This window comes from Oryctolagus cuniculus, chromosome 7, assembly GCF_964237555.1.
Source record: "Oryctolagus cuniculus chromosome 7, mOryCun1.1, whole genome shotgun sequence".
In the NCBI taxonomy this organism is placed as follows: Eukaryota; Metazoa; Chordata; class Mammalia; order Lagomorpha; family Leporidae; genus Oryctolagus; species Oryctolagus cuniculus.
Window position 1 is genome coordinate 114,503,767 of NC_091438.1, and position 24,994 is coordinate 114,528,760.

Genomic DNA, 24,994 nt, shown 5'->3' on the forward strand with positions numbered 1-24,994 from the left:
CATTTATTATCCCCCAAATAATTTGCTGTTAAAGTAAAAAAAATAGACTCCTGTCCAACTAAAAAGAAAAAAGAAAAAAATTTAAGTTTCTAAAGTACACACTGTACAGTAAATGTAGTGTTAAATATACTCATTTGAGTTGCATTGCCAAAAGGCATTGATATAGCCATGGGTAGAAACCCAAGATTATTTACTATGAGATGTGTTAAAGAAAGAAGAGCCAACACCTTTACTTAAATACTACATTTTCAGTTTGGTAAGTAAATACTTTCCATAGATACTCACATTTTATTTTTGTGTTGCAGATAATCAAGCAAAACAAAGATGAGCTTCTTCCATGGACTACAGTCTGCTACTAGAAACTGTATTTTCTTCCAATTTAATTCACTGGCCAACTGGAGAAAATGTAACTCACTAGCAGTAACCTTACCAGGCTGTCATCAAGTTCAGATTCACCACATAGTAAATAAATATCAGAGACTTGCATCAGTAAATCAATGTGATAAGTTGACTTTTGTGCCTGGAAACTTATCTTTTCTTAGTACTTTAAATAACACAAGAACAAGATGCCTCTCTAGTACCAAAAATAAGGAAATTTGGATGGTTGCCCACAAATGTACTGCGTGGAATGAGTCCCTTTCAAGACGGGTACTGATGAAAGAAGTTACAGCAGTTCCTGCCCTTTTGGAATCACATGCTCTCAGCTGTTTCCCACTAAGAGCTGTCAGGACTTTCCACACTTCTGCACGGCTCCAGGCTGCTCCGGTTCCCCTCTTGTTGGTCATTCTTAAGCCAGTGCAGAAGCTCCTCGCAATCATTGTAGGCAGGTAAAATACTTAAAAAAACTAAAAAGCAATTAACTTTTATTAGCTTTTATATGAACATTTTGAATTAAATTGTGTTGACTTTTTTTTTTTTTTTTTTTTGGACAGGCAGAGTGGATAGTGAGAGAGAGAGAGAGAGAGAGAGAGACAGAGAGAAAGGTCTTCCTTTTGCCGTTGGTTCACCCTCCAATGGCCACCATGGCTGGCACGCTGCGGCCGGCACACCGCGCTGATCCGAAGGCAGGAGCCAGGTGCTTCTCCTGGTCTCCCATGGGGTGCAGGGCCCAAGCACCTGGGCCATCCTCCACTGCACTCCCGGACCACAGCAGAGAGCTGGCCTGGAAGAGGGGCAACCAGGACAGAATCCGGCGCCCCGACCGGGACTAGAACCCGGTGTGCCGGTGCTGCTAGGTGGAGGATTAGCCTAGTGAGCCGCGGCGCCGGCCTAAATTGTATTGACTTTTAAAAATTAAACTTTTCTATTTGTAAAACTGCAGGGTTTTTTTAAAGACTTTTTAAAATTTATTTGAAAGAGTTACAGAGAGAGGTAGAGAAAGAGAGAGAGGTCTTCCATCCACTGGTTCATTCCTCAGATGGCAGCAACAGCCAGAGCTGCGCTGATCCTAAGCCAGAAGCCAGGAGCTTCTTCTGGGTCTCCCATGTGGGTGCAGGGGCCCAAGAACTTGGGCCATCTTCTACTGCTTTCCCAGGCCATAGCAGAGAGCTGGATCGGAAGAGGAGCAGCTGGGACTAGAACTGGTGCCCATATGGGATGCCGGCACTTCAGGCCAGGTCTTTAACCCACTGTGCCACAGCGCCGGCCCCAAAACTGCAGTTTTGAAGAAACTTTGCTAGGCCCTCTTCTGCCATATTTAGTTCACAATTAAGTTTCTAAATGGTGGACCTTGCCTAGTTTTGTTGTGTATGATTTATAATCTTGAAACAATTTGCTGTGTGTTAATTTATGATTTAAAAATGTGGTCTTTTAAAATTTTCTCTTACATATTACATGAACATTTTTTAAAAGGTCTTATATTTATGATCGCAAGGAAAATCAGGTGTTACTCCTTTTTAATTTGTGGAATCTAAGGTAGCAAATCATTAACCTGAGAAACTTTGCTTTTGTAAGACTGGGTTTGATCTTAGTCAAGTGAACTCTCAAACCATTAATATTTATCAATTTTTGTTCAATTTCTAACAAATCTTGTTATTTTTCTCTTATTATTTCTGTATAATAATTCACATCTTTACAACTAAATAGTGTTTTCATTTTCCCCATGACTTGTTTCATGAAGATTGCAGAAAGCTAATCATTTTGTCTTCATGACGTGCCTGAGCACAACATAGGAGCACCACACATTGATAAAATTGTACTGTCCATTGTTTCTGGTGGTGGAGAGTGGGCTCATGCCCTAAAGAATTCTCGACCCTGAAGCTCAAAGCAACAGGGTTCATAAGGGCAGAAAACCACAAGGAGGGGAGGAAGAATATATGGTACTAGGGTGAAGCTGAGCTAAGGCCTATGTGAAACTAATATTACTTCAATCTTGACAGTACCAATTACAATTTTGACATTAGGTATTGACCTAAATCATGTGGGACATAGACAAATTACAATCTTAACATTAGTCCAGGTGCAGCCTATTTGTTTTAAGCATACGTGATCATGCTAGAGAGTTTCTGTGCTCTGCCAAGTAGGATGCAGCGTACTGTTACTGTCTGAGTTTTAGACCATAGTTAGTTTCAGATCATAATCGCACAATGGGGTGTGCTTTCTCAAGGTGGAGTCTCAGGTGCTTTAAAATGAAGTCCCTACTGTCAAGGTGTTCCTTTAATGTAGCTTAAAGTTTGGGTACTATGGAATTCCTCTCAGTCTTCTTACTTCTATACCAACCAGTCCAATTTACATGGTATCAAAATTGAGAACTTCTATTTTTTTTTTTTAATTATTTGACAAGTAGAGTTCTAGACAGTGAGAGAGAGAGTGACAGAGAGAAAGGTCTTCCTTCCGCTGGTTCACTCCCCAGATGGCTGCTACGGCCGGCACTGCACCGATCCGAAGCCAGGAGTGAGGTGCTTCCTCCTGGTCTCCCGTGGGGTGCAGGGCCCAAGCACTTGGGCCATCCTCCACTGCACTCCCGGGTCACAGCAGAGAGCTGGACTGGAAGAGGGGCAACCGGGACAGAATCTGGCATCTATATGGGATGCCGGCACCACAGGCGGAGTATTAGCCAAGTGAGCCACAGCGCTGGCCTGAGAACTTCTATTCTGAAATTTACTGTGTTCTTTATTATCTGGTGTTGGCACTGAGAAAGCATTACAGCTACTGTGGCTGTCATATTAAGTACAAACTGATCCTACGTTCTTGGGCTACTGGCTCTTTCTGTTTCTAAAGTGTTCTCATCCTTTCAATTTATTTTTTTAATGTTCTTTTTTTAAAAAGATTTACTTATTTATTTTTTGACAGAGTTAGACAGTGAGAGAGACAGAGAGAAAAGTCTTCCTTCCGTTGGTTCATCCCCCAAATGGCCTCCATGGCCGGCGTGCTGCACCAAACTGAAACCAGGAGCCAAGTGCTTCCTCTTGGTCTCCCATGCAGGTGCAGGGCCCAAGCACTTGGGCCATCCTCCACTGCCTTCCTGGGCCACAGCAGAGAGCTGGACTGGAAGAGGAGCAACCAGGACAGAACCGGCGCCCCAACTGGGACTAGAACCTGGAGTACTGGTGCTGCAGGTGGAGGATTAGCCTAGTGAGCCATGGCGCCAGCCAAGATTTATTTGAGAGGCAGAGTTACAGAGGGAGAGGCAGAGAGAGAGAGGGCTTCCATTCACTGATTAACTCCAAATGGCCGCAATGGCAGGAACTGGGCTGATCCAAAACCAGGAGCCAGGAGCTTATTCCCAGTCTCCTACATGGATTCAGGGGCCCATGCACTTGGGCTATCTTCTGCTGCTTTCCTGAGTGCATTAGCAGGGAGCAGGAACAGAAATGGAGCAGCCGGGACTCTAACTGGTGCCCATATGGGATGCCAACTCTGCAGGTGGATATTTAACTTACTACACCACAGCACTGGCTCCAAATTAACTTATTTTTAACTCTTGGTTACTATTTCAGTCACCTAAAGTTTCCTTTTAGTGTGTGTTTTGCCTATATTTTAAACAAGTTTTAAATAGGGAAGAACTATACTTCATACTTTGGCTTATTTTCCTTCTGGTTCAAACACTGTCAAAAGCATTTAAGGTATGTTACCTAACAAAAGTATTTTAACAGAATTACAATAACTTCAGGGAGTTATTTATTTTTTAATTTTTATTTAATTGTTTTTATTTGAAAGGCATAAGGGGAGACACACACACACACACACAGAAAGAGAAAGGGAGATTGAGAGAGATCTTCCATCTGCTGGTTCACTCCCCAAATGCCTGCAACACTCATGGCTGGGCCAGGCTGCAGCCGGAGGCTGAAACTCAGTCTGGGTGTCTGATGTGGGTGGCAGGGACCCAAGTACTTTAGCCATCATCTGCTGCCTCCCAGGGTGTGCACTATCAGGAATCTGGACCAGAAGCAGAAGAACTGGGACTCAAACACAGGATGCAGGCATCCCAGGTGGCAACTTACCTGCTGCACAAAATGTCCACCCCAGAATGTTATTTTGTAAAAGCACTTTTGTCAGGAGAATGATGAATGTATGCTATTTTTTTGTTGTGGATTTATAGATGAACTCACATGGAAAAATTTTGCCCCAGTATTGAAAACATTGTTTGTTAAAATGTTTGAAGGTTGCTAAGCGTAGAATGTTGTTACGTGGTGAAATTGGACCTCCTCAGATGTTAGCTATAAAATCTTTTGTTTGCTGACTTTCAGTGCTTAAGATCTTACTGCCTTTTCCTTAGTCATGTGCTAGGGGATCTTTAAGAAATAAAAATGTTATAGTTAAAAGAGTACTTTGCATGTGGCAAATAGTCAATAAATGTTTTGTTCTCAATAAATGTTAATTAGTGGCAGTTGTAGTAAAATTTGTTATTTAGCATTTATCTTTAAAATAGATAAAGAAGAAAATCCAAATGAACATTAGAATTTTTTATTATAATGGTATAATTGATTACTCTTTCATAATTTAGCTAATTTTGTAAGCATCATAAAAATTCAAGTGTTTGATAACATGAAATTCTAGCATATGCATATAAGTTTAATACGTGTGGACATGCTTATCAGAGTTTCATTTTTTTTTTCTTTTTGCTCTAGGGGTATAAGGAAATGGTGGCAGGCACTTCCTCCTAACAAGAAGGAAGTATTTAAAGAAAGTGTAAGGAAGAATAAATGGAATTTATTCCTTGGTTTGAGTGGTTTTGGATTGCTATTCATAGTGTTTTATTTTACTCACCTGGAAGTGAGTCCAGTCACAGGAAGGAGCAAGCTACTGTTATTGGGGAAAGAGCATTTCAGACTTTTGTCAGAACTGGAATATGAAGCAGTAAGTTAAAAGAATTGTTTTAAATCAGATTGCTTATTGTAACACTCAAAATGGCAGTTTCTTAAATACGAAAGATGCACTGCTTTTCAGTTTTAGTTTTTGTAATGAAATTAGCATTTTTTCCCCCAGAAGACCTCAAAGCTTTCACACCTAGTATTCCCACTGCCTACATTGCTTTTCCTCTCATTCATGCAGCTAACTCCTGCTCAGTACGTGTCATCTCTCTCTCTCTCTTTTTTTTTAAAGATTTATTTTATTTATTTGAAAGAGTTACAGAGAGAGGTAGAGACAGAGAGAGAGGTCTTCCATCTGCTGGTTCACTCCCCAGATGGCTGCGAAGGCCGGAGCTGCGTCGATCCGAAGCCAGGAGTTTCTTCCAGATCTTCCACGTGGGTGCAGGGGCCCAACCATGTGGGCCATCTTCTTCTGCCTTCCCAGGCCATAGCAGAGAGCTGGATCGGAAGAGGAGCAACCAGGACTAGAACCGGCTCCCATATGGGATGCTGGTGCTTCAGGCCAGGGATTTAACCCGCTGCGCCACTGCGCCGGCCCCATAGCACATGTCATCTTAAATGTTACTTTCTCAGGGAAGCCTTTATGATTCTCCAGAATGGGTTAGATGGGGTGACTAGATTACGTGCTGGGAGTAGTCTTCATTCAGACTCATTTGTAGTTGGGCCTAGTGCTTGACAGTATTAGGCTTAGGTCTCTTAGTTTTTTATTTCCATATACTGTACTTTTCCTTCAAGATGCTTACGTGGGCTGGTGCCACAGCTCAATAGGCTAATCCTCTGCCTGCGCCGGATTCTGTCCCGGTCGCTCCTCTTCCTGTCCAGCTCTCTGCTGTGGCCGGGAGTGCAGTGGAGGATGGCCCAAGTCCTTGGGCCCTGCACCTGCATGGGAGACCAGGAGAAGCACCTGGCTCCTGGCTTTGGATCAGCACTGTGCGCTGGCCGCAGCGGCAATTGAGGGGTGAACCAACGGAAAAGGAAGACCTTTCTCTCTCTCTCTCTCTCTCTCTCACTGTCCACTCTGCCTGTCCAAAAAAAAAAAAAAAAAGATGCTTACATGAAGGTACACAATAATTATTTTCATATTCTCAATTTGCTGGTCTTTCTTTTTAGGCCAAGTTCCATGGGGCCAGGGATTTTTTTTTTTTTTTTTTAATTTTTAAGTACTAGTGAAATGTGCAAAGTAGTGCTTAGTGTATGTTTATTGAATAGATAGATCTGTAGCCAATTTTATATCAGGAAAGTCAGAATTAGACATCTTTTTTCCAAACATCAATTTTGGCAATTTATTATCTGTCTTTTGTTTTAAATTTCTTATTTATTTCAGATGCAGAAAAAACAGCGAGGGAGCAAGTGAGTGAGCTAGCTAGCTCATCTATGGGCCCTAAAATGGCTGGGAATGGGCTGGGTCCAAAGGCAAGAGCCAGGAACATAATCCAGGTCTCCCACATGAGTGGCAGGAACCCAATTACCTGAGCCATCATTGCCAGGATCTGCATTATAGGAAACGAATCAGGAGCTGAAGCTGTGCATGAAACCTAGCTACTCTGATATGCGATGTGGGCCTCTTAACCACAAGGTTAAATAGCCTGCCCCTATTATATTTTTTGAATGCAAAATAAAGTTGGAATTCAATAGTCTTAATTCCTTGGAATGTACAGTAATTCCAGTTAAATATTTTGTGTCGTGAGTTCCTTGAGGCCCCAGGTCATCCTTTGTCTCCAGTGCATAGTACACATTGTAGTTTTGAATTGATGCCTCTCAGCCTTACTTGACAGGTTTGGCGTGATTAAATCTTTCTTTTTATTCTAAATGAACTTCTGAGTTTATCAATGGAAGGTTACCATTAATAAAAAATAATAATGATTTTTCAGTATAAAATTTTTTCTTACATTACAGTATATGCAGAAAATTTTATCTGTTTCTTAGAATGTTGTCTGGCCAGAGACAAGTTTGTGGAAAATGTTGCAGAATGATTGAGGCAGGCCTAGTATTAAATTAGTGCATTTTCTACCATTCATATTGCTAAAAAAATTTGTAAAATATATGTACATATGTATGCAAATACATGTAAATATTCACATAGGTACAGTTTTTTTATTGAGCTAATATGTAATACCTGCTTGATAGAAAAATTCAAACACATCAAGATATTATAAAGTTCTAGTATTATATATATTTTTGTTTCATCTACTTCAGAAGGATTTTTGTTGGTTTCAGGCATTTTCATTGGTGAGATATGCTTTAAAAAATCTGAATTGGTAGAAATTTAATTTGTATTTTATAAGGTCATGTATTTAATGCTTTCAAGGAAGAAGGTTACCAACTTGTTGATTCACGTGTGAAAGAATTTATGCATTTTATGGAAATTGATGTTTTCAGAACACCTTTACTTTTCTCAGTACACTTGAAAGGAACTCTCATGAATATAGCTTCAGAAAAAATGTCTTCAAATGGTGGCTAGTTTTAATCAGCATCACGTAGAGAAGATGATATGCCCGTTAGCTCCAATATTTCAGTAATTTCCTTTCAATCTGAGTGAATAAAACACATTAAATTAATGAGATATTGTCTTTTTTGAGTAGAAATTTAACTTCCTTATTAAATGTAGAGTGGTTTTCTATTTGGTGAGTTATGAAAGTAATTGTCTTTTGTATTTTACTTTCTTATGTGAAATTTTTGTTCTCTAGGTAGTGTTTTATTTTTTAAAATACTAAGGGCAATAGAAATAATCTTTAAGTATTTTACTCATTTCTTGGTTAATAGAACAGAGTAATGAAACTTTTATTTCAACACATTTATATGAAAAATCTTAGTGTTAGAATTTATTCCTGTGTGAGAAACCTCATGACTTTGCATGAATAATTCAAATTTGAGAAATTTGAGTGTTTAATATATGCAGATTTTTACATAATTAAAAATTAAAATATTCAACACTAAGTAGCCATATAACTCTCCATGAAGCAGTATAAACATTTTCTCAGGGTAAAACTCATTTAAGATAATGAATACTTTCTAATCTTTCAGTGGATGGAAGAGTTTAAAAATGATATGCTGCCTGAGAAGGATGCCCGGTACCTGACTGTTAAAGAAGTGGTTTATCATCTAATTGAATGCAATAAAGACATCCCAGGGATCTCTGAGATCAATTGGATTATTCATGTGGTTGATTCCCCAGATATAAATGCCTTTGTGCTTCCAGTAAGTGAATGTTCTCAAAAACATTTTTATTGTTAAATTTAATGACCCTATTTTTTTTTAATGCTGTTCTAATTGCTTACATTATCTTCTTTATGGTGCAGAATGGACAAGTGTTTATTTTCACTGGGCTTTTAAATAGTGTAACTGATATTCATCAGCTCTCCTTCCTTCTGGGCCATGAAATAGCACATGCAGTCCTCGGGCATGCTGTAAGTACCTGAACTGAATGCTTGTTCCATTGTGAAATTTGCTTTGAAGTTAGCAAGATAATCTTTCAAAGAACTGAATCCTTTTTTTTTTTAATGATAGAATTTTAGTTTTTAATAATTGCCTTATTCTGTAACTTGAAAAAATGTGATTGGCTAGTTTTGAGAATTTTTATGGTCTGTAGTATTTGAAACTGAACAATTATGTACTTCAGAAATTTATATTCATTAAATAAAAGTTTAAAAAAACTGAACAATTAGCATTTCTCAAAAATACCATTTTTATTGCCTGCTTCTTTTCTATAAAGTAAGTATTTTCAACCTCTAATTATTATTTCAAATTAAGTTAACTTTCTATAATTATTAACATACTTGTAATCTAGTCAGAAAATTAATTGTAGGAAAGTGATATTACTATTTAAGTGGGTAAATCAGTTTTCCTCTTTTCAGTCATTCTTATGGGCTTGCTTGGAGCATCTTTGGAAAAGTCTAGAATGACAGGGCATTTGAAGGATGTTAATATTCAGTACATTTGTTTCAGGCATCTAGTTCAGAGCCTCATATTCATTGTATCATATTCGTTGTTATCTCTATCAGTGCAAGAACAATAATTAGATGAGACATAGAAAATAAATAGCACCCTTAATAGAAAATATACTTTTATATTTCTTTGGCAGAGGTCTTTATTATCAATACAATATTTTTTCTTTTGGGAGTCTCAATTTTGATTTAATTTAGCCTTTTGTGTTATTTTATTTCACAACTGCACAGTTTTGTTTATTTTTAGGTTTCTAGGACTTTATACTGTGATTATATTATTTAATAATCATTAACAAGGACTTTCTTTTTTAGGGTGACTTTATCAATTTGAATGGAACTCTTCAATTTTAATTCTATAAACACACAGTTCTTAAAATGTGGAACACAGTGTGTTCCATAAGGGTTGAGGATATTGTTGAGGGATGTACTCTAACCAACATTACATCAACATTAACTAATCAGCTTTAATGGCAAACAGTGAACAATACAGCATGTTTAACTTATATTTTGATATTACTACTCAAAACAGCAATTTCATGTTTAACCTTTTTTGATTATGAGTATAAACAAATCCAAAGATTCCTTGGTGACAAGTACCAGACTTATAAATTATAGATTTATGCAAATAAATCATAGTTCACATAGTAGGTCATAAAGATCAAAATATTTTACTTAAAATAAATTTCTAATCTTTTTCTGAATTGCTCCTTGTTTTAACTGCTTAATATATTAGGGAGTGTTGAGTCTTTATCCAAAAATATAAGTATACTAAACATCTCTATTTGGTTGTTAACGATACAGTGACTCTTAGGAGCTAAAACTGCATGAATTTGATTCCTGGTCCTTTTACTAACAGCTGTGTGAACTTGGGCAACCCTTTTAACCTTTCTCTATCTCAGTTTCATTCTCTATAAAATAGTGATAATTTGTACCTATTTTACAAAATTGTTGTGCTCGTTGGTATAAGAAATATGTTAGCCTGTGATTGTGTCTAATAGTAAGTGACTCAGTAAATGTCAATTGAATACATAAATGATGTATAAGTAGGTAACGGAAAGGTCCAAGCGGGAAAGAATAAAAACTTTGGGTCTTAGCTGGGGAAGATAGTTAAATAGGTGTGATTAATGTGATTATATGTGGTGAATTAGAAAATGTAAGCAGGTGTGAGTACTATGAGTTATTAAATGCAACTTTCATTGTTTTGATTATTCTCAGGCAGAAAAGGCTAGCTTGGTTCATTTATTGGATTTCCTAGGTATGATTTTTCTCACAATGATTTGGGCCATTTGTCCTCGAGATAGTTTGGCACTTTTGGGCCAGTGGATCCAGTCTAAATTGCAGGAGGTAAGTCTGAGACAATATCTTGAATTCATAATTGTCTTTGATGAGGATATTTGAAATATTACTATAAAGCAACAAATAACAGAGATGTTTGTACATTTTATCATGAAATATACTAAGTTTTAGTATATTTGTTTTCCATTTTTAGAGGATATTCTTATATATGAGCACTTAAGTAAGGAATACTGTGTCTTTCTAAAAATGAATTTGTATGGGTTAGAAGTACTTGGCAACTTTTGGCTAATATTTTCCCCCCATAGTTACTGGCTATATGTAGAGAAAACCCAGTTATCGATCTCCCTTTACCCCCTTTGTGACTGTGCTGTACTGACTGAATGACTCTTCCCCTCCTGAGTGTTTGCATTTGATAGGGAACTCTTACAGCCTGGCAGCATCACCACCAACCTGCCACTTCATCATCTCCTCCTCCTCCTCACTCAGTTAAACTAACCTTGCTTGTAAATACTGAAAGGACAGTTCTAATCAGTGGTTTTTCACTTTCGGTTTTAATGTTTATGCATAATGATAATCGTCTAAAAAATGTGCTAAGTCCTTCATTTTGTTCAAAATGCTATACTACTGAAAGTGGGTCTTGGATTATACATAACTGTTTTGTTAACCAGGAATAATTATTTTACATTGTTTTTCAAATACTTCCTTTTGTCCTGGGAGGTTTGGTTATTTAGGAACAATCTGTTATTTGTTTATTTAATGATTTGTGGAACACCCATCAGAGTGCCATCTGGGTGCTGTTTACATCTAATGTGTAAAATTCTTTGAAACAAATTGCTCTTGAAGTTGGGTAATTGAGTCTTTTATTCAGTGTTACCATATCATTTGACTTCATTTGAATTGAAGTAAGATTCTTAAAGAGGAAAAGAAGGTGGTTATATAGGGCTTCCTATTTTGAATTTTGTTTCTGTCACCGACTTGCTGGAAAGGCAGAGGAGGTAATGCCATTTTTCCTCTCCTATCTGTAAAGAAATCAGAAGATTTGGACATAATAAAGATAACTTTCAGCTGTTTCTCCTTTGAAATACTTGATGAATCCTACCACTTCAGTGTTAATTCTTCAACTTAACTAAATTGAAAATCAAATTGGGGTGACTTCTGTTTGAATTCTTTTCCTCTAACTCAAGGCCCCTGAATAATTGTGGTGACAAGGAGATGCTTTTCTCTCTGGAAAGCCTGGTTACTGTGATTGTGTTGATAGGGAAGTCACTGGGGAGTGGGAAATGCTGACATTCAGTCGTTATTCATTCACTTATTTAAGGACCAAATGACAAATTTAAGGCAGAGTTTCTCAATCTCAACATTCTTTTTTTTTTTTTAAGATTTATTTATTTATTTGAAAGACAGTTACAGAGAGGCAGAGAGAAAGAGTGAGAGACTTCTTCCATCTGCTGGTTCACACCCCAAATGACCGCAACTGCTGGAGCTTCTTCCAGATCTCACACATGAGTGCAGGGGCCCAAGGATTTGGGCCATCTTCTACTGCTTTCCCAAGCCATAGCAAGGAGCTGTATCAAAAGTGGAGCAGCTGGCTGGCCCTGCGGCTCAATAGACTAATCCTTCGCCTTGCGGCGCTGGCACACCGGGTTCTAGTCCCGGTCGGGGTGCCAGATTCTGTCCCGGTTGCCCCTCTTCCAGGCCAGCCCTCTGCTGTGGCCCGGGGGTGCGGTGGAGGATGGCCCAGGTCCTTGGGCCCTGCACCTGCATGGGAGACCTGGCTCCTGGCTTCAGGTCGGCGCGATGCACCGGCCACAGTGTGCCAGCTGTAGCGGCCATTGGAGGGTGAACCAATGGCAAAAGGAAGACCTTTCCCTCTGTCTCTCTCTCTCACTGTCCACTCTGCCTGTCAAAAAAAAAAAAAAAAAAGTGGAGCAGCCAAGACTCAAACCAGTGCCCATATGGGATGCTGGCACTACAGGCAGTGGCTTTACCCGCTATGCCACAGCACCACCCCAATTTCAGCACTCTTGATGTTTAGGACTGGATACTTCTTTGCTGTGGGGGGTCTTGTGCACTGAAGGATGTTCAGTGGAATATATTATCTTTACTACCTGGATGCCAATGGCTCCTCCGCCTTCTTCCATCAGAGTCGCCACAATCCAAAGTATTTCCAACCCCAGATGGAGTTTGGGGCTCCTGGTTTTGGCCTGGCCCAACTCTGGCTGTTGTGGCTAATTGGAAAGTGAACCATCAGGTGGAAGACCCCTTCTCTGCCCCATTCCTCCCCGTGCTCTGCCTTTCAAATACATGCATACATACATAAATAAATCTTAAAAAAAAACCCTCTAAATATTTACAAATATTCCCGGGAGAGACCATCACATTGGGTTGAGAACCACTGATTTAAAGCATTGAGCACAGTACCTGGCACAAAGAACTCAGTAAATATGAGTTCCTCCTCCTCTTCTCATTCTTCCTCTCTCCTTCCCCTTTCCCCTCTCCTTCTTCCTTCCCATCCCCCCCCCCTTCTTCTTTCTTTCATTCTTTCTTTTATTTATGTATTTGAAAGAGAGAGATCTTCCACCCACTGGTTCACTCCCTCAAATGGCCTCAAAATACAGATCTGGACCAGGCTGAAACCAAGAGCCAGAAACTGCTGGTTTCCCTCACAAGTGGCAAGAGCACAGGTGCTTGCACTGTCTTTCCATTCCTTCCCTGGTACATCAGCAAGGAGCTGGACTGGAAGCAGAGAAGCTGAGACTTGAACTGACACTCAGTATTGGATGCTGGGGTGCAAAGCAGCGGCTTAACCTGCCATACCACAAGACTGGCCCCTCTTTTTCTTTTTCTTTTTTTCCACTTATTCCTCTTTGCAACTCTAGGAAGATGACACTATCACTAGCTCCATTTTAGAGGGGTTAAATACTCCAGAGTTAACAATGAATAAGTGCCAGCATTTGGACTTGAACTCAAGTTTAAAAGTCAATGTTGTCAGTCCGTGTATTATCAGTAGAATTGATGGGGCATAGGCAGACTGCTCTTGGAAAATGAAGACACTGTGTGATGGAGTTCATCAACCTAGAACAAGCATGATTGAGAAGGAAGAAAGTCATCATATCTCATGGTCATGTATTGTGGATCAGAGTGTGAGATACTCATCATAGACCTTAGCTACCTTTGAAAAATTCGATCCTTAATTAGTATCCCTTTTCTCAAACATCCCACCTATTGATCCATCTTCTACAAAGTTTTAGTACTTACCGAAAATTAAAATTTAACTGGAAAGCATTCACATAAATACAAGTAATTAGGAAAGTTGGAGTTATGATATCTATTTGTATTACTTTGTATTGAAGTCAGAAGAAAATTTCATTTTCCTAGCTAATCAATACTTAGAAAAGGAAAGAGAAATTATGATAATTTTTCAAAGAAAATACATTCTGCTATGTGGTTAATTTACCGAAATAGATCCTTTAGTAGTGTCACTGGCTATTATATACCTGTGTTTTTTCAATTTTGTTTTAAAACTGCAAGATCAGGGCTGGCTCTGTGGCACAGCGAGTTAAATCCCTGCCCTGAAGCACTGGCATCTCATGTGGGCGCCAATTCTAGTCCTGGCTGCTCCTTTTCTGATCGAGCTCTCTGCTGTGGCCTCAGAAAGCAGTGGAGGATGGCCCAAGTCTTTGGGCCACTGTACCCGCGTGGGAGACCTGGAAGAGGCTCCTCCTGACTTCGGATTGGCTCAGTTCTGGCTTTTGGGGCCATCTGGGGAGTGAACCGGCAGATGGAGGACCTCTCTCTCTGTCTCTGCCTCGCTCTATAGCTCTGTCTTTCAAATAAATAAAATAAATGTTTTTTTTAAATACCTGCGAGATCAAAGTGTTCCTCAGCCAGATTAAGAGCCTGCATCAGTAAGCATTCTTACAGATTCCTTACTCAGTAGTTGGAGATTAAATTGGAAAAATAGAAGTGATCGGGGGCCAGGATTGTGGCATGGTAGGTAAAGCCACCAGTGGTGGCACCAGCATTCCATAATGGTGCCAGTTCCTGTCCCAGCTGCTCTACTTCAAATCCAGCTCCCTGCTGATGGCCCAGAAAAAGCAGCAGAAGAGATGGCCCAAGTCTTTGGGCCCCTGCCACCCACTTGGGAGACGTGTATGAAGCTCCTGATTCCTGGTTTGGCCTGGCCCAGCTCTGGCTGTTATAGGCCTCTGAGGAGTGAACCAGTAGATGGAAGATCTCTTTGTCTCTTCCTCTCTCTAACTCTGACTTTCAAGTAACTAAATCAATATATATATAAAAAAAAAGTGAACTACTTATGATACTACAGACTGTCCAGAAGTTTTTAGACAGGACTTTTTTGATTCTTTCCTTGTTTTTAAAATATTAATCTCTAGTTAAGGAAATGAAAGATGTGTTTCTTCATTGTTCTTTACATGTTAATCATCAACAGTATAAAAATTGTATCCTACATAGTCCATGAAAGTAATTTTTAAAAATTAAATTTTCTGAACTCCTTTTTATCATAAAATAAATGCATTAATGTAGTTTTTTCTATCTTGTTTCTCCTTAGTATATATTTGATAGACCATACAGTAGAACACTGGAGGCTGAAGCTGACAAAATTGGACTACAACTTGCTGCAAAGGTAAAGTGTTTAGTAGTTGAGAATACATAGCAGCCTTGACAAGGTGCAGGTCAATATATGTTGTACTAATGATGTTTGGCATGGGCAGAGAATGAGAGTTGGACTGTATAAACCTTTTAGAAAATTTTCATTAATCTATAGAAATTTGAAAATTCTGGACATTGACAGATGCATAATTAAAGATGCTCATTCAGCTTCTTTTTATATATGAGGCTGTGTTATGCCTTGGAATACATAAGATTATAGGACTGTAATTATCAGGTTATATTAAAAGTCCTAATATTTCATTGGAAAGAATTTTTTGAGATATATAGTGATATATCATATGTATAATCATGAAATATTATATTGAAATTAAAAAAAGTATGAATATGTGATGGCCTCCCCATCCACTTTTGTCCTCAGGAAAGGCTGTGCTGTTTTTATTTTGTTCCTCTCCCTTGTGTCTCTGATTAAGTAAGATGATGTGTAGCTGTTCTCTCTCCCTGGAGAGAGGTTGATTCTATTGTGACAAAGACTAAACAACTGAGTTTAAAGAAATGATAGAAGCATAGTCATTCAGGTGGGTTTAACTAGGCACTTCACACCTGGCTGCTGTTTCTAATCTTGTGTGACAACTGAGTATTATTAGTAGGGTTTAACATTGGAAATGGAACTACATTTAAAAAAAATGAATATAAACAGTGCCACTTCACTATTAAATCCAAATCTTATTTGATTCTTTGTTGAGTTTCTAGCAGTTATTAATTATTAAAAATCAGTATTATTTGAATTTCTCATTGTAAATTTTATGGATTTAATTTCATAAATCAAGACATTACTCAGCCACAAAAGCAAAAGTGGTTCCTTGCATGTTAAATTAGTAGAATTAAGTGAATTATCAGACTGCATACATTAAAAGGCTCTCAGATGAGGGACCATAGCTTAGCTGTGTGAAGAATTTCCCAATTGTAATGTATTACAGTCTGTCAGGTTTTCTGTGTTTTGGTGAAATTTTCCTGCTATATTTCCAAGAAACTGTAGTGTTTTACTTTTTTATATGTAGTATGCAGTAGCAGTCCAGATAATGTATTTTGCATGTGGATAGATTGTGAATAAGTACAGTATCATGTATTGAAAAGAACGGTCTTTTCTGTACCACCTCTCAGTATCTCTTTGCCGTGAAGGCCGGAGTGTGTAGCACAGTCCATTTCTGTATTCACTGTTTTCTTCCAGTGTTGCCTTAGCCAATGCCGCGTGTCTCTGTAGCTCTGTAGTGAGTGTCGATGTCTGACAGCATCTATCCTCCTGTGCTGCTGCTCTGAAAGACTGACTTGGCTGTTTCTGAATCTTTACATTTCTATATAAATTTTAAGATCAGCTTATTAAATTACACACCTATTCAAAAATATGCCTGGGGTTTTGAGTGGACTACATTGCATTTATACATTGATTTAGGGACAGTTTACTGGTGTATAATATACTATCTTTCCATCTACGAATGTGATGTGTTTGTCTATTTATTTAGTGATCCTTTAATTTTTCTCAATAATATTTTTGAAGTTTTTTTTTTTTTTCCTGACAGGCAGAGTTAGACAGTGAGAGAGAGAGACAGAGAGAAAGGTCTTCCTTCCGTTGGTTCACCCCCCCAAATGGCTTCTACGGCAGCACTGACCCGAAGCCAGGAGCCAGGTGCTTCCTCCTGGTCTCCCATGCGGGTGCAGGACCCAAGCACTTGGGCCATCCTCCACTGCCTTCCTGGGCCACAGCAGAGAGCTGGCCTGGAAGAGGAGCAACAGGGACAGAACCAGCACCCAAACTGGGACTAGAACCCGGGGTGCCTGCACCGCAGGCAGAGGATTAGCCTAGTGAACCGTGGCGCCGGCCTTGAAGTTTTTTTTTGTATATAGCACTTACATACCTTTTGTTGAATTTATCGTTGAGTGATATTTTTGTTTTTTTTTTTTTTTGTGATATGGTGTCATTTTAAAAATTAATTGCTTATATATATGGCAGTAGGATTTTTATGACTAACTTTATATCCAGAACCTTTGTTTCTTCCTTTCCAGTCTATACACAGAAACCACCCCCCCCCCCCCATATTTCAATAGCCAGGAACTTCAGTACAAAAATTGATATTGAGCAAGTGTATTGCTTGAATTTTTTGAACACTGGATGATACTCTGATTGGAAAATATACAGAGTGGTTAAAATTATTTGAAAATTGTTAGACCTTGCTTTATGACTGAGCTTGTGGTCATTTGTTAAAATGGTATGCCCTTGAAAGTGGATTCTGTCATTGTGAGTGCAGTGTTCTACCTATGTCAGTTTTGTCAAGTTTGTTAATTTTATTGTTTCAGGTCTTCTGTTATCCTTGTTGAATTTTCCCACCTTTTTCTAGTTATTGAGAGAAGTGTGTCACTTTTTCATTATGATTGTGAATTTCTCAATTTCTCCTTTTAGTTTTAGCAATTTTTGCTTTGTGTATCTTAAAACTTTTTAGCTATATATCCAGGACTGTGAGATCTTCCTGGTAGATGGATTTTGTTATCAATATAAAATCCTTCTTTGTGTGTAGTAATGCTTCTTGCCTAATGTCCACTTTCTCTTTAATCAGTATTATTATCCCAGCTTTTTTTTGGTTGTTGTTTTCATGGTTCAGATTTTCCAACTTCTTATTTTCAAACTTTGAGTCTTCATTGGTCTCTCTCTCTTTTTTTTTTTTTTTTTGACAGGCAGAGTGGACAGTGAGAGAGAGACAGAGAGAAAGGTCTTCCTTTTGCCGTTGGTTCACCCTCCAATGGCCACCGCGGCCGGTGCACCGTGCTGATCCGAAGGCAGGAGCCAGGTACTCATCCTGGTCTCCCATGGGGTGCAGGGCCCAAGCACTTGGGCCATCTTCCACTGCACTCCCTGGCCACAGCAGAGAGCTGGCCTGGAAGAGGGGCAGCCGGGACAGAATCCGGCGCCCTGATCGGGACTAGAACCCATGTGCCGGCGCCGCAAGGCAGAGTAAGATTAGCCTAGTGAGCCGTGGTGCCGGCGGAGCATATTTTTATGTGTGAGTTTGCCCAATCATCTATCTTCCTTTTGTGAATTGTTTAGATACATGCACATTTTTAAATTTAATTGTTTGCCTTTTTTTTTTTTTTAAGATTTGTTTTACTTATTTGAAAGACAGTGGCAGAGGAAGGGAGAGACAGAGAGAGACAGAAAGAGATCTTCTATCTGCTGGTTTACTCTCCAAGTGGCTGAAACAGCTGGGGCTGGGCTTGGCCAAAGCCAGGAGCCTGGAACTCTAATGAGGTCTCCCACAAGAGTGGCAGGGGCCCAAGTACTTGGGTCATCTTCCACTGCTTTCCAAAGTGCATAAGCCCAGAGCTGGATTGCAAGAACAGCATTTTTTCTGTCTTAGTGAATGTCCCATCGCTTGAGAAAAACAGGTATTCCATAGTTGTTAAGTGTGTTTCCTTAAGTACTGATTAGGTTCAGCTGGTTATAGTGTTATGCCGATCTACAGCCTTCAAATCTTTTTCTATTTGTCTGTTAGTAAGACAGGAGTTTTGAAATCTCTAACTGTAATTGTCAATTTGTGTGATTTTCCTGTCAGTTCTGTTAGTTTTTGCTTCGTATATTTTAAAGCTTTGTGTTAGTTGCATACAAATTTGGGATTTCTTTTATCCTCTTACTGAATTCACTTATCACAGTTGGTAAATTGAGGGAAGTAGTCCTCTTTGTGACTAGTAGTACTTTTGTGTCTTTTTTGTTTGGTGTTGCATTAAGATAGCCATTCCAGCTTTCTTGCTGTTGACTTGGTATATCTTTTTGTTCCCATTTTTTTTCAAGCTATTTGAAATTTGTATTTACACCTCTTGTTGTAGACAGTATATACCAGGTTCTTGCTTTTTGATCCTTTTCCCTCTCAGATGTATTAGCAGGAAGCCACGTCAGAAATGGAGTGGCTGAGGGGCCAGGGCTGTGGCGTTAGTGGGTAAAGCTGCTGCTTACAGTGCCAGTGGCTGCTCCACTTCTGATCCAGCCCTCTGCTATGGCCTGGGGAAGCAGTAGAAGATGGCCCACGTTCTTGGGCCCCTGCACCCCATGGGAGACCTGAAGAAGCTCCTGACTCCTGGCTTCAGATTGGTGCAGCTCCAGCTGTTGCAGCTACTTGGGGAGTGAACCAGCCAATGGAAGACCTCTCTCTCTTTCTGTCTCTGCCTCTCTGTAACTCTGCCTTTCAAATAAATACATGCATCTTTAAAAAAAAAATACAGCAGCTGAGACTTGAATTAGCACTCCCACATGGGATGTCAGCATCGTAAGTGGTGGCTTCACTTGCTACACAACAATGCTGGCCCCAAGTATTATGTATTTTCAGTCTCTTGCTCCTCATTGCTTAAAGTTCAGAAAATTACTTGATGGGAAGAGCAACACACAGGTCAGCTTCACCTGAATTTTCCTTTTCTTGCTGGGACTTTTGGCTTGTCCAGTAGTTGCTGACTTAGTAACTCACAGAACCTTTGAATAGATAGTCTTTATTATATCCACCTTTTCTAATTTCCCTTTGGCCAAAACTTTGGTTTGTTACAAGGCATTCTGTTGCTGTTAGAATAAGAAGTCCCTAGCTTAGTCTTATTAATAGCTACCTAACATCCTATAATAGGAATAATTCATTTTATTATTTACCTATTAAAGAACATTTGGATTATTTCTGCATTTTTTGATGTTGTAAATAATTCTGAAAATGGCATCTTTTTATTTATATCCCTATGCTCCTCAAGATTTTATAATTATAGGATAGATAATAAATGGGATTGCTGGGATTTTCATTTTTATTTTTAAAATTATTTCAAAATGTTAATAGCAGGTCTTACCAACACCATATAAGAATGCCCTCTTTGGGTGGGCTGGTGTTGAGGCATAGCCAGTTAAGCCATACTCCAATAAAAGATTACTATTGAAATTATACAAGCAGCTCAAACAACTCAATAGCAAGAAAACAAGCCAAACAGACTTAAAATTAAAAGCTTTGAATACACATTTCTCAAAAGAAGACATACAAAAGGTAGGCATTGTGGTCCAGCAGGTTTGGTTGCTGCCTGAGACGCCTGCATCCCATATGGGAGTACTGGGTCCTCTGTTACTGGTCCAGCTCCTGCTAAGGAGCCTGGGAGGCAGGACAAGATGGCCCAAGTACTTGGGGTCTTGCCACCTGCGTGAGAGAACCACATGGAGTTCCTGGCTCCTGGCTTCAGCCTCACCCAGCCCTGGATATTGTGGACTGATCTGGGGAGTGAACCAACAGATAGGAGATTTCTCTCATTGTGTCTTTCTCTCTTTGTCACTTTGCCTATCAAATAAATAAATGTATGTGTATGTATGTGTGTGTGTGTGTGTGTGTGTGTGTGTATATATATATATATATATAATGTTTTTTAATTACAGAGAAAGAAGGAGAGACAGAGATCTTCCATCCACTGGTTTATTCCCCAAATGACTGCAGTGTCTGGGTCTGGGCCAGGCTGAAGCCAGGAGTCAGGAGCTTCTTCTGGGTCTTCCATGTGGGTTCAGGGACCCAAGAACTTGGCCATCCTTGGCCACTTTTCCTGGAGCATTAGCCAGGAACTGGATGGGAGGTGGAGCAGCCGGTACTCAAACTGGTGTCCATGTGGGATGCACGCACTGCAGGCTGTGTGGCTTTAACCTGCTATGCTAAAATGCTGCCGCCTAAATGTTTTTGCTTTTTTTTTAAAGAATGATCATTCTTTATGTCCACATCAGCATTTCAATCTTTTTTGTCAATTTGAACAAAAAATACTACTTCCTTGGTTTTTGAAATTTGCATTTTTACCTCAAAATGAAGTTGAACATATTGTCTCATTGTTATTAGCTGTTTTATTTTCTCTTTTGCAGATAGCCTTTTATTATGTTTTGCTGGGTAGATTTTTTTTTTAAGGTTTACTTATTTGAAAGCAGAGTTAGGTAAGGAGAGACCGAGAGAGAGAGAGAGAGAGAGAGAGAGCGATCTCCCATCCCCTAGTTCAGTCCCCAAATGGCTGCAACTGTCGGGGCTAGACCAGGCCAAATCCAGGACCTTCATCTGGATCCCTCATGAAAGTAGCAGAGACCCAAGCAACTGGGCCATCTTCTGTTGCCTTCCCAGGTCACATTTACAAGGAACTGGATAGGAAGTGGAACAACTTGGACTTGAACCAAAGCCCATGTGGGGTGCCAGCTTTACAGGTAGCAGTGTAACTTGCTGTGCCACAGTGGCAGCCCCAACTGCGTAGATTTTTTAAAAATACATATCTGGGTTCCATGTGTGGAAATTCTGATTTGGTGGATAAATGATGAAGCTCTAATCTGAAAGTGTTTAGGAGCTTCCAATTGACTCTGATATCCAGGCAGATTTAAATAATCAAATTCTTATTTTGTGTTTTTGAGGGACTTGGTAAGTTCAGTTTTTTGTATTTAAAAAAGTGGAATAAAATTACAATATAAATATATTTATATTCCTTTGATATTCATAACATAGACTTTTTTTTAAATAGGTGTGTATCTGGATAGATAAAACTAAGGTTCCATTTTTTAAAGCATATTATATTATATTGCTGTGTTGTGTACTAGGTGATGTTTTGCTGATTGTGGTAATATGGTTTATTTAGTTCAAAAAAGAAAGAGATATTGCAGTAGATTTTAAGTCATAGGTAAATAGTGATACAGGTAGTATCTGTGTTGTAGGACACTTAGGATAGAGAAATGTCATCTATGAAACACAAGAATTTATGTGTGTCTAGAAAAAAACACTATAAAAGCCTCAAATACTATATTTATGCAGCCATTTATTCTGTGAAACCACCTTTTTGGATAATTAACACCATTATCTATCATTTAATACTTATGATAAGCCTGTATTGTGCTTATCATATATATATATATTTATATATATATATTGCCTAATCTGTCTTATAGTAATTCCATGAAGTAGTTATGATGATGATTATCTCAATTTTACACATAAGGAGTGAAGCCCAGATAAGTTGAGTTATTTTCTTGTTCGCAGGTACAGATGGTAAAGTTGGGATTCAAACCTGAATGTGTATGATTTCAAAGGCCATGTGCAGTTTGGTTTCTGTCCATCCCTCTAGTACAGTTACATTTTTCTGGATCAACTTGTCTGCCTCCGTGCTGTCACATCCCAGGCTTACTTTCCTATCTTTACCTTGTTCTATATCTTAGAAGCATTTGACACTATTAGCTATACTTCCTATAAGGAATATTTATATTGTGTGTGTGTAGCTGAGCATTTTGTTATGGAGTAGAAAGTCATATAGCATTATTGGCTTGTAATTGAAGAAGACAGTGCCCTGCCTTACACTCTGGAGGCAATCACCTTAAATTCTTATAGCTATTTACCTCTATATTTCCAAGTAATATGTTTATTTTATAATTTATTGATACATTAGGCTTAGTTGTTATCTACTGATTTCTCATTGTGGGAGAGTTAGTCTTTTATAATCTTATAAATGATTTTTGTGTGCTTATTTGTCACCTGTGTTCTTCTTTGGTTAACTGCATGTCCAAGTCTTTGGTCATGTTATCACTGGATTGTTGTTTTCTTCCTTCTGACTTTCGAGTGTTCTTTACATACTATGGATACAGTCATATGTTGAATATGTCATTTGCATAGTTTTCTCCATCTGTGTTCTCTTAACAGCTTGTTATTTTGTGTTTTTTTTTTTTTTTTTTTTTTTTTTTTTTGCTGACAAATCACTTTTTGTTTCAATAAAGTCCATTTCAAGGAGTTTCCATGCCAATTTCTAAGGCCCTGCTTCTTTCTGGGACCTTACTTTACAAATTTCAGTCTCTTTTGCAAATTTTCAGCCTTGAACCCTGCCTTCCAGCTCTCACTTCGGTGACACTTGCCATGCCCTGTTTGGGTTCTGTCACCCTGTCACCCTGTGGTCTGGTTAGGAAACTGCCCAAGCAAAGGCAGGGCCAAATCTCAGGATCATCTTCAGTGTTTCTCTTTTCTGAGGATCACAGACTTGTCCTGCCTGTTGTCCATTGCCTGAAAACATTTGCTTTGTGTATTTTGTCCAACTTTATGTGTAGTTATTTATGGTGGGAGGACAAGTTTGCTACCCATTACTCTTTTATGGCTAGAGGTTAAGTTCCCAAATTTGTGATTCACGATTTTGTCTATTCATATTTTATAAGCAGAAACTAACAAATTTATCAGGAGCGCTCTCTGCATAGGTTGGGAGTTTAGCTATAAGATTATAGGATATTGAGCTGGATTGCTCCTTGCGGAACCTTCACATGGAATATATATTCATTTTCTCTGTGGCCATTCAAGTGTCTATGCAGATAGATCCTTTAAAACTGGTTGTCATTATTTGGGGCTTGGGAAGGAACTTTTATTATTAAATCTCTATTATAAACCTCATTCCTCAACCCTTCTTTCCTGTATAACAAATATTTAACCTTTCTGAGGTATGGAAATGCCAACCAATTGCCAAAGAAGCAATAAAGTGTAGTGATAATGTGTGAGCTGCAAATTTGAGACTCTGCAGTGCCAGAGAGACTATTAGTTGTGAACTTGAGCAAGCTATTTATCCTTTTTGTGCCCCAGCTTTTCTCATCTGTAGGATAGGGACAGTAATTGCACTTATCTCCTGAAGTCGATGTAATTAAAGTCCTTACAGCTCTAGTCTTTTAATTTTCTGTATTCAAATATCTGCCTGTTATTTCCTCTTCCTTAGTTTACAAATATCTCAAACTTAATGTATTCAATATTAATTCTTTTATTTCCCCCAGGCCTTTTTTTTTTTTTTAAGATTTATTTATTTATCTGAAGGGAGAAGCCGAGAGAGAGAAAGAGAGAGATAGCTTCCATATGCCAGTTCATTCCCCAAATGGCCGCAATAGCCAGGACTGGGCCAGGCCAGAGCCAGGAACTTCATCTGAATCTCCTACATGGGTGCAGGGGCCCAAGCACTTGGGCCATCTTCCACTGCTTTTCTCAGGCACATAGGCAGGGAGCTGGATCAGAAGTGGAGCAGCTAGGTTTTGAACTGGCACCCATATGGAATGCAAGCACTGCAGATGGTGGCTTTACTCATTATGTCACAGTGCCAGCCCTCTTCTTTTTTTGAAAAGATTTTTTTTTTTCATTTGAAAAGCAGAGTTATAGTGAGGGGAAAAAGAGATCAATCTTTGAACTGCTGGTTCATTTCCCAAATGACCAGAGCTAGGCCAAGCCAATGCCAGGAGGCCAGAACTCCACCCAGGTCTTCCATGTGGGTAGCAGGGGCCCAAGCATTTGGGCCATCCTCTGCTGCCTTCCCAGGAGCATTAGCTGGGAGCTGGATTGGGAGTGGAGCAACCAGGGTTTGAACTAGTGCTGATGTGGAATGCTGGCATTTCAGGCGGTAGTTAACCAACTGTACCATAATGTTGGCCCTTAGCTCTTCTTTTCTCAATAAATCTACCACCTTCTTTTTGTTACTTCTGGCAAAAACCTAGAGTCTTCCTTAGTTCTTCTTTCTTCTTTATCCTTTACACCAAGTCCTGGCAGTTCTGTCCATAAAATATATCTCAGTATGTTTCCTTCTCTTCCACTAGCATCTTTGAGCTGTGCCAGCCTCATTATGACTTCTGTTGATTCTAGTCAAATGCTCCTCCATTACATTTTCCACCCTGCCACAAATAAGAAGCAGTTCTGATAGCCTGCGAGAGTCACTTTCTCAAGGTAAGATTAAGCGGACATTGGCCAGCAGTGGCCTCCAGACTCTCGGTTTCTGTGTTAATAGAAC

The 24,994-nt window shown here is 39.1% G+C and overlaps 1 protein-coding gene across 5 annotated transcripts in view; it reads left to right on the plus strand.

Moving 5' to 3' along the window:
- OMA1 (OMA1 zinc metallopeptidase) overlaps window positions 1-24,994 on the plus strand; it is a 79,832-nt gene that overhangs the window by 16,736 nt on the left and 38,102 nt on the right. For 3 of the 5 annotated variants that reach the window (XM_008265179.4, XM_008265180.4, XM_051857740.2), the window contains 6 exons: window positions 306-827; window positions 5,070-5,298; window positions 8,337-8,510; window positions 8,612-8,719; window positions 10,472-10,600; window positions 15,123-15,197. In XM_008265179.4, the coding sequence (XP_008263401.1) occupies window positions 325-827; window positions 5,070-5,298; window positions 8,337-8,510; window positions 8,612-8,719; window positions 10,472-10,600; window positions 15,123-15,197 (1,218 nt within the window). In that variant the 5' untranslated portion in view covers window positions 306-324. The remainder of the gene's footprint in view (window positions 1-305; window positions 828-5,069; window positions 5,299-8,336; window positions 8,511-8,611; window positions 8,720-10,471; window positions 10,601-15,122; window positions 15,198-24,994) is intronic. The other 2 variants (XM_070078438.1, XM_070078439.1) reach the window with 2 other exon arrangements.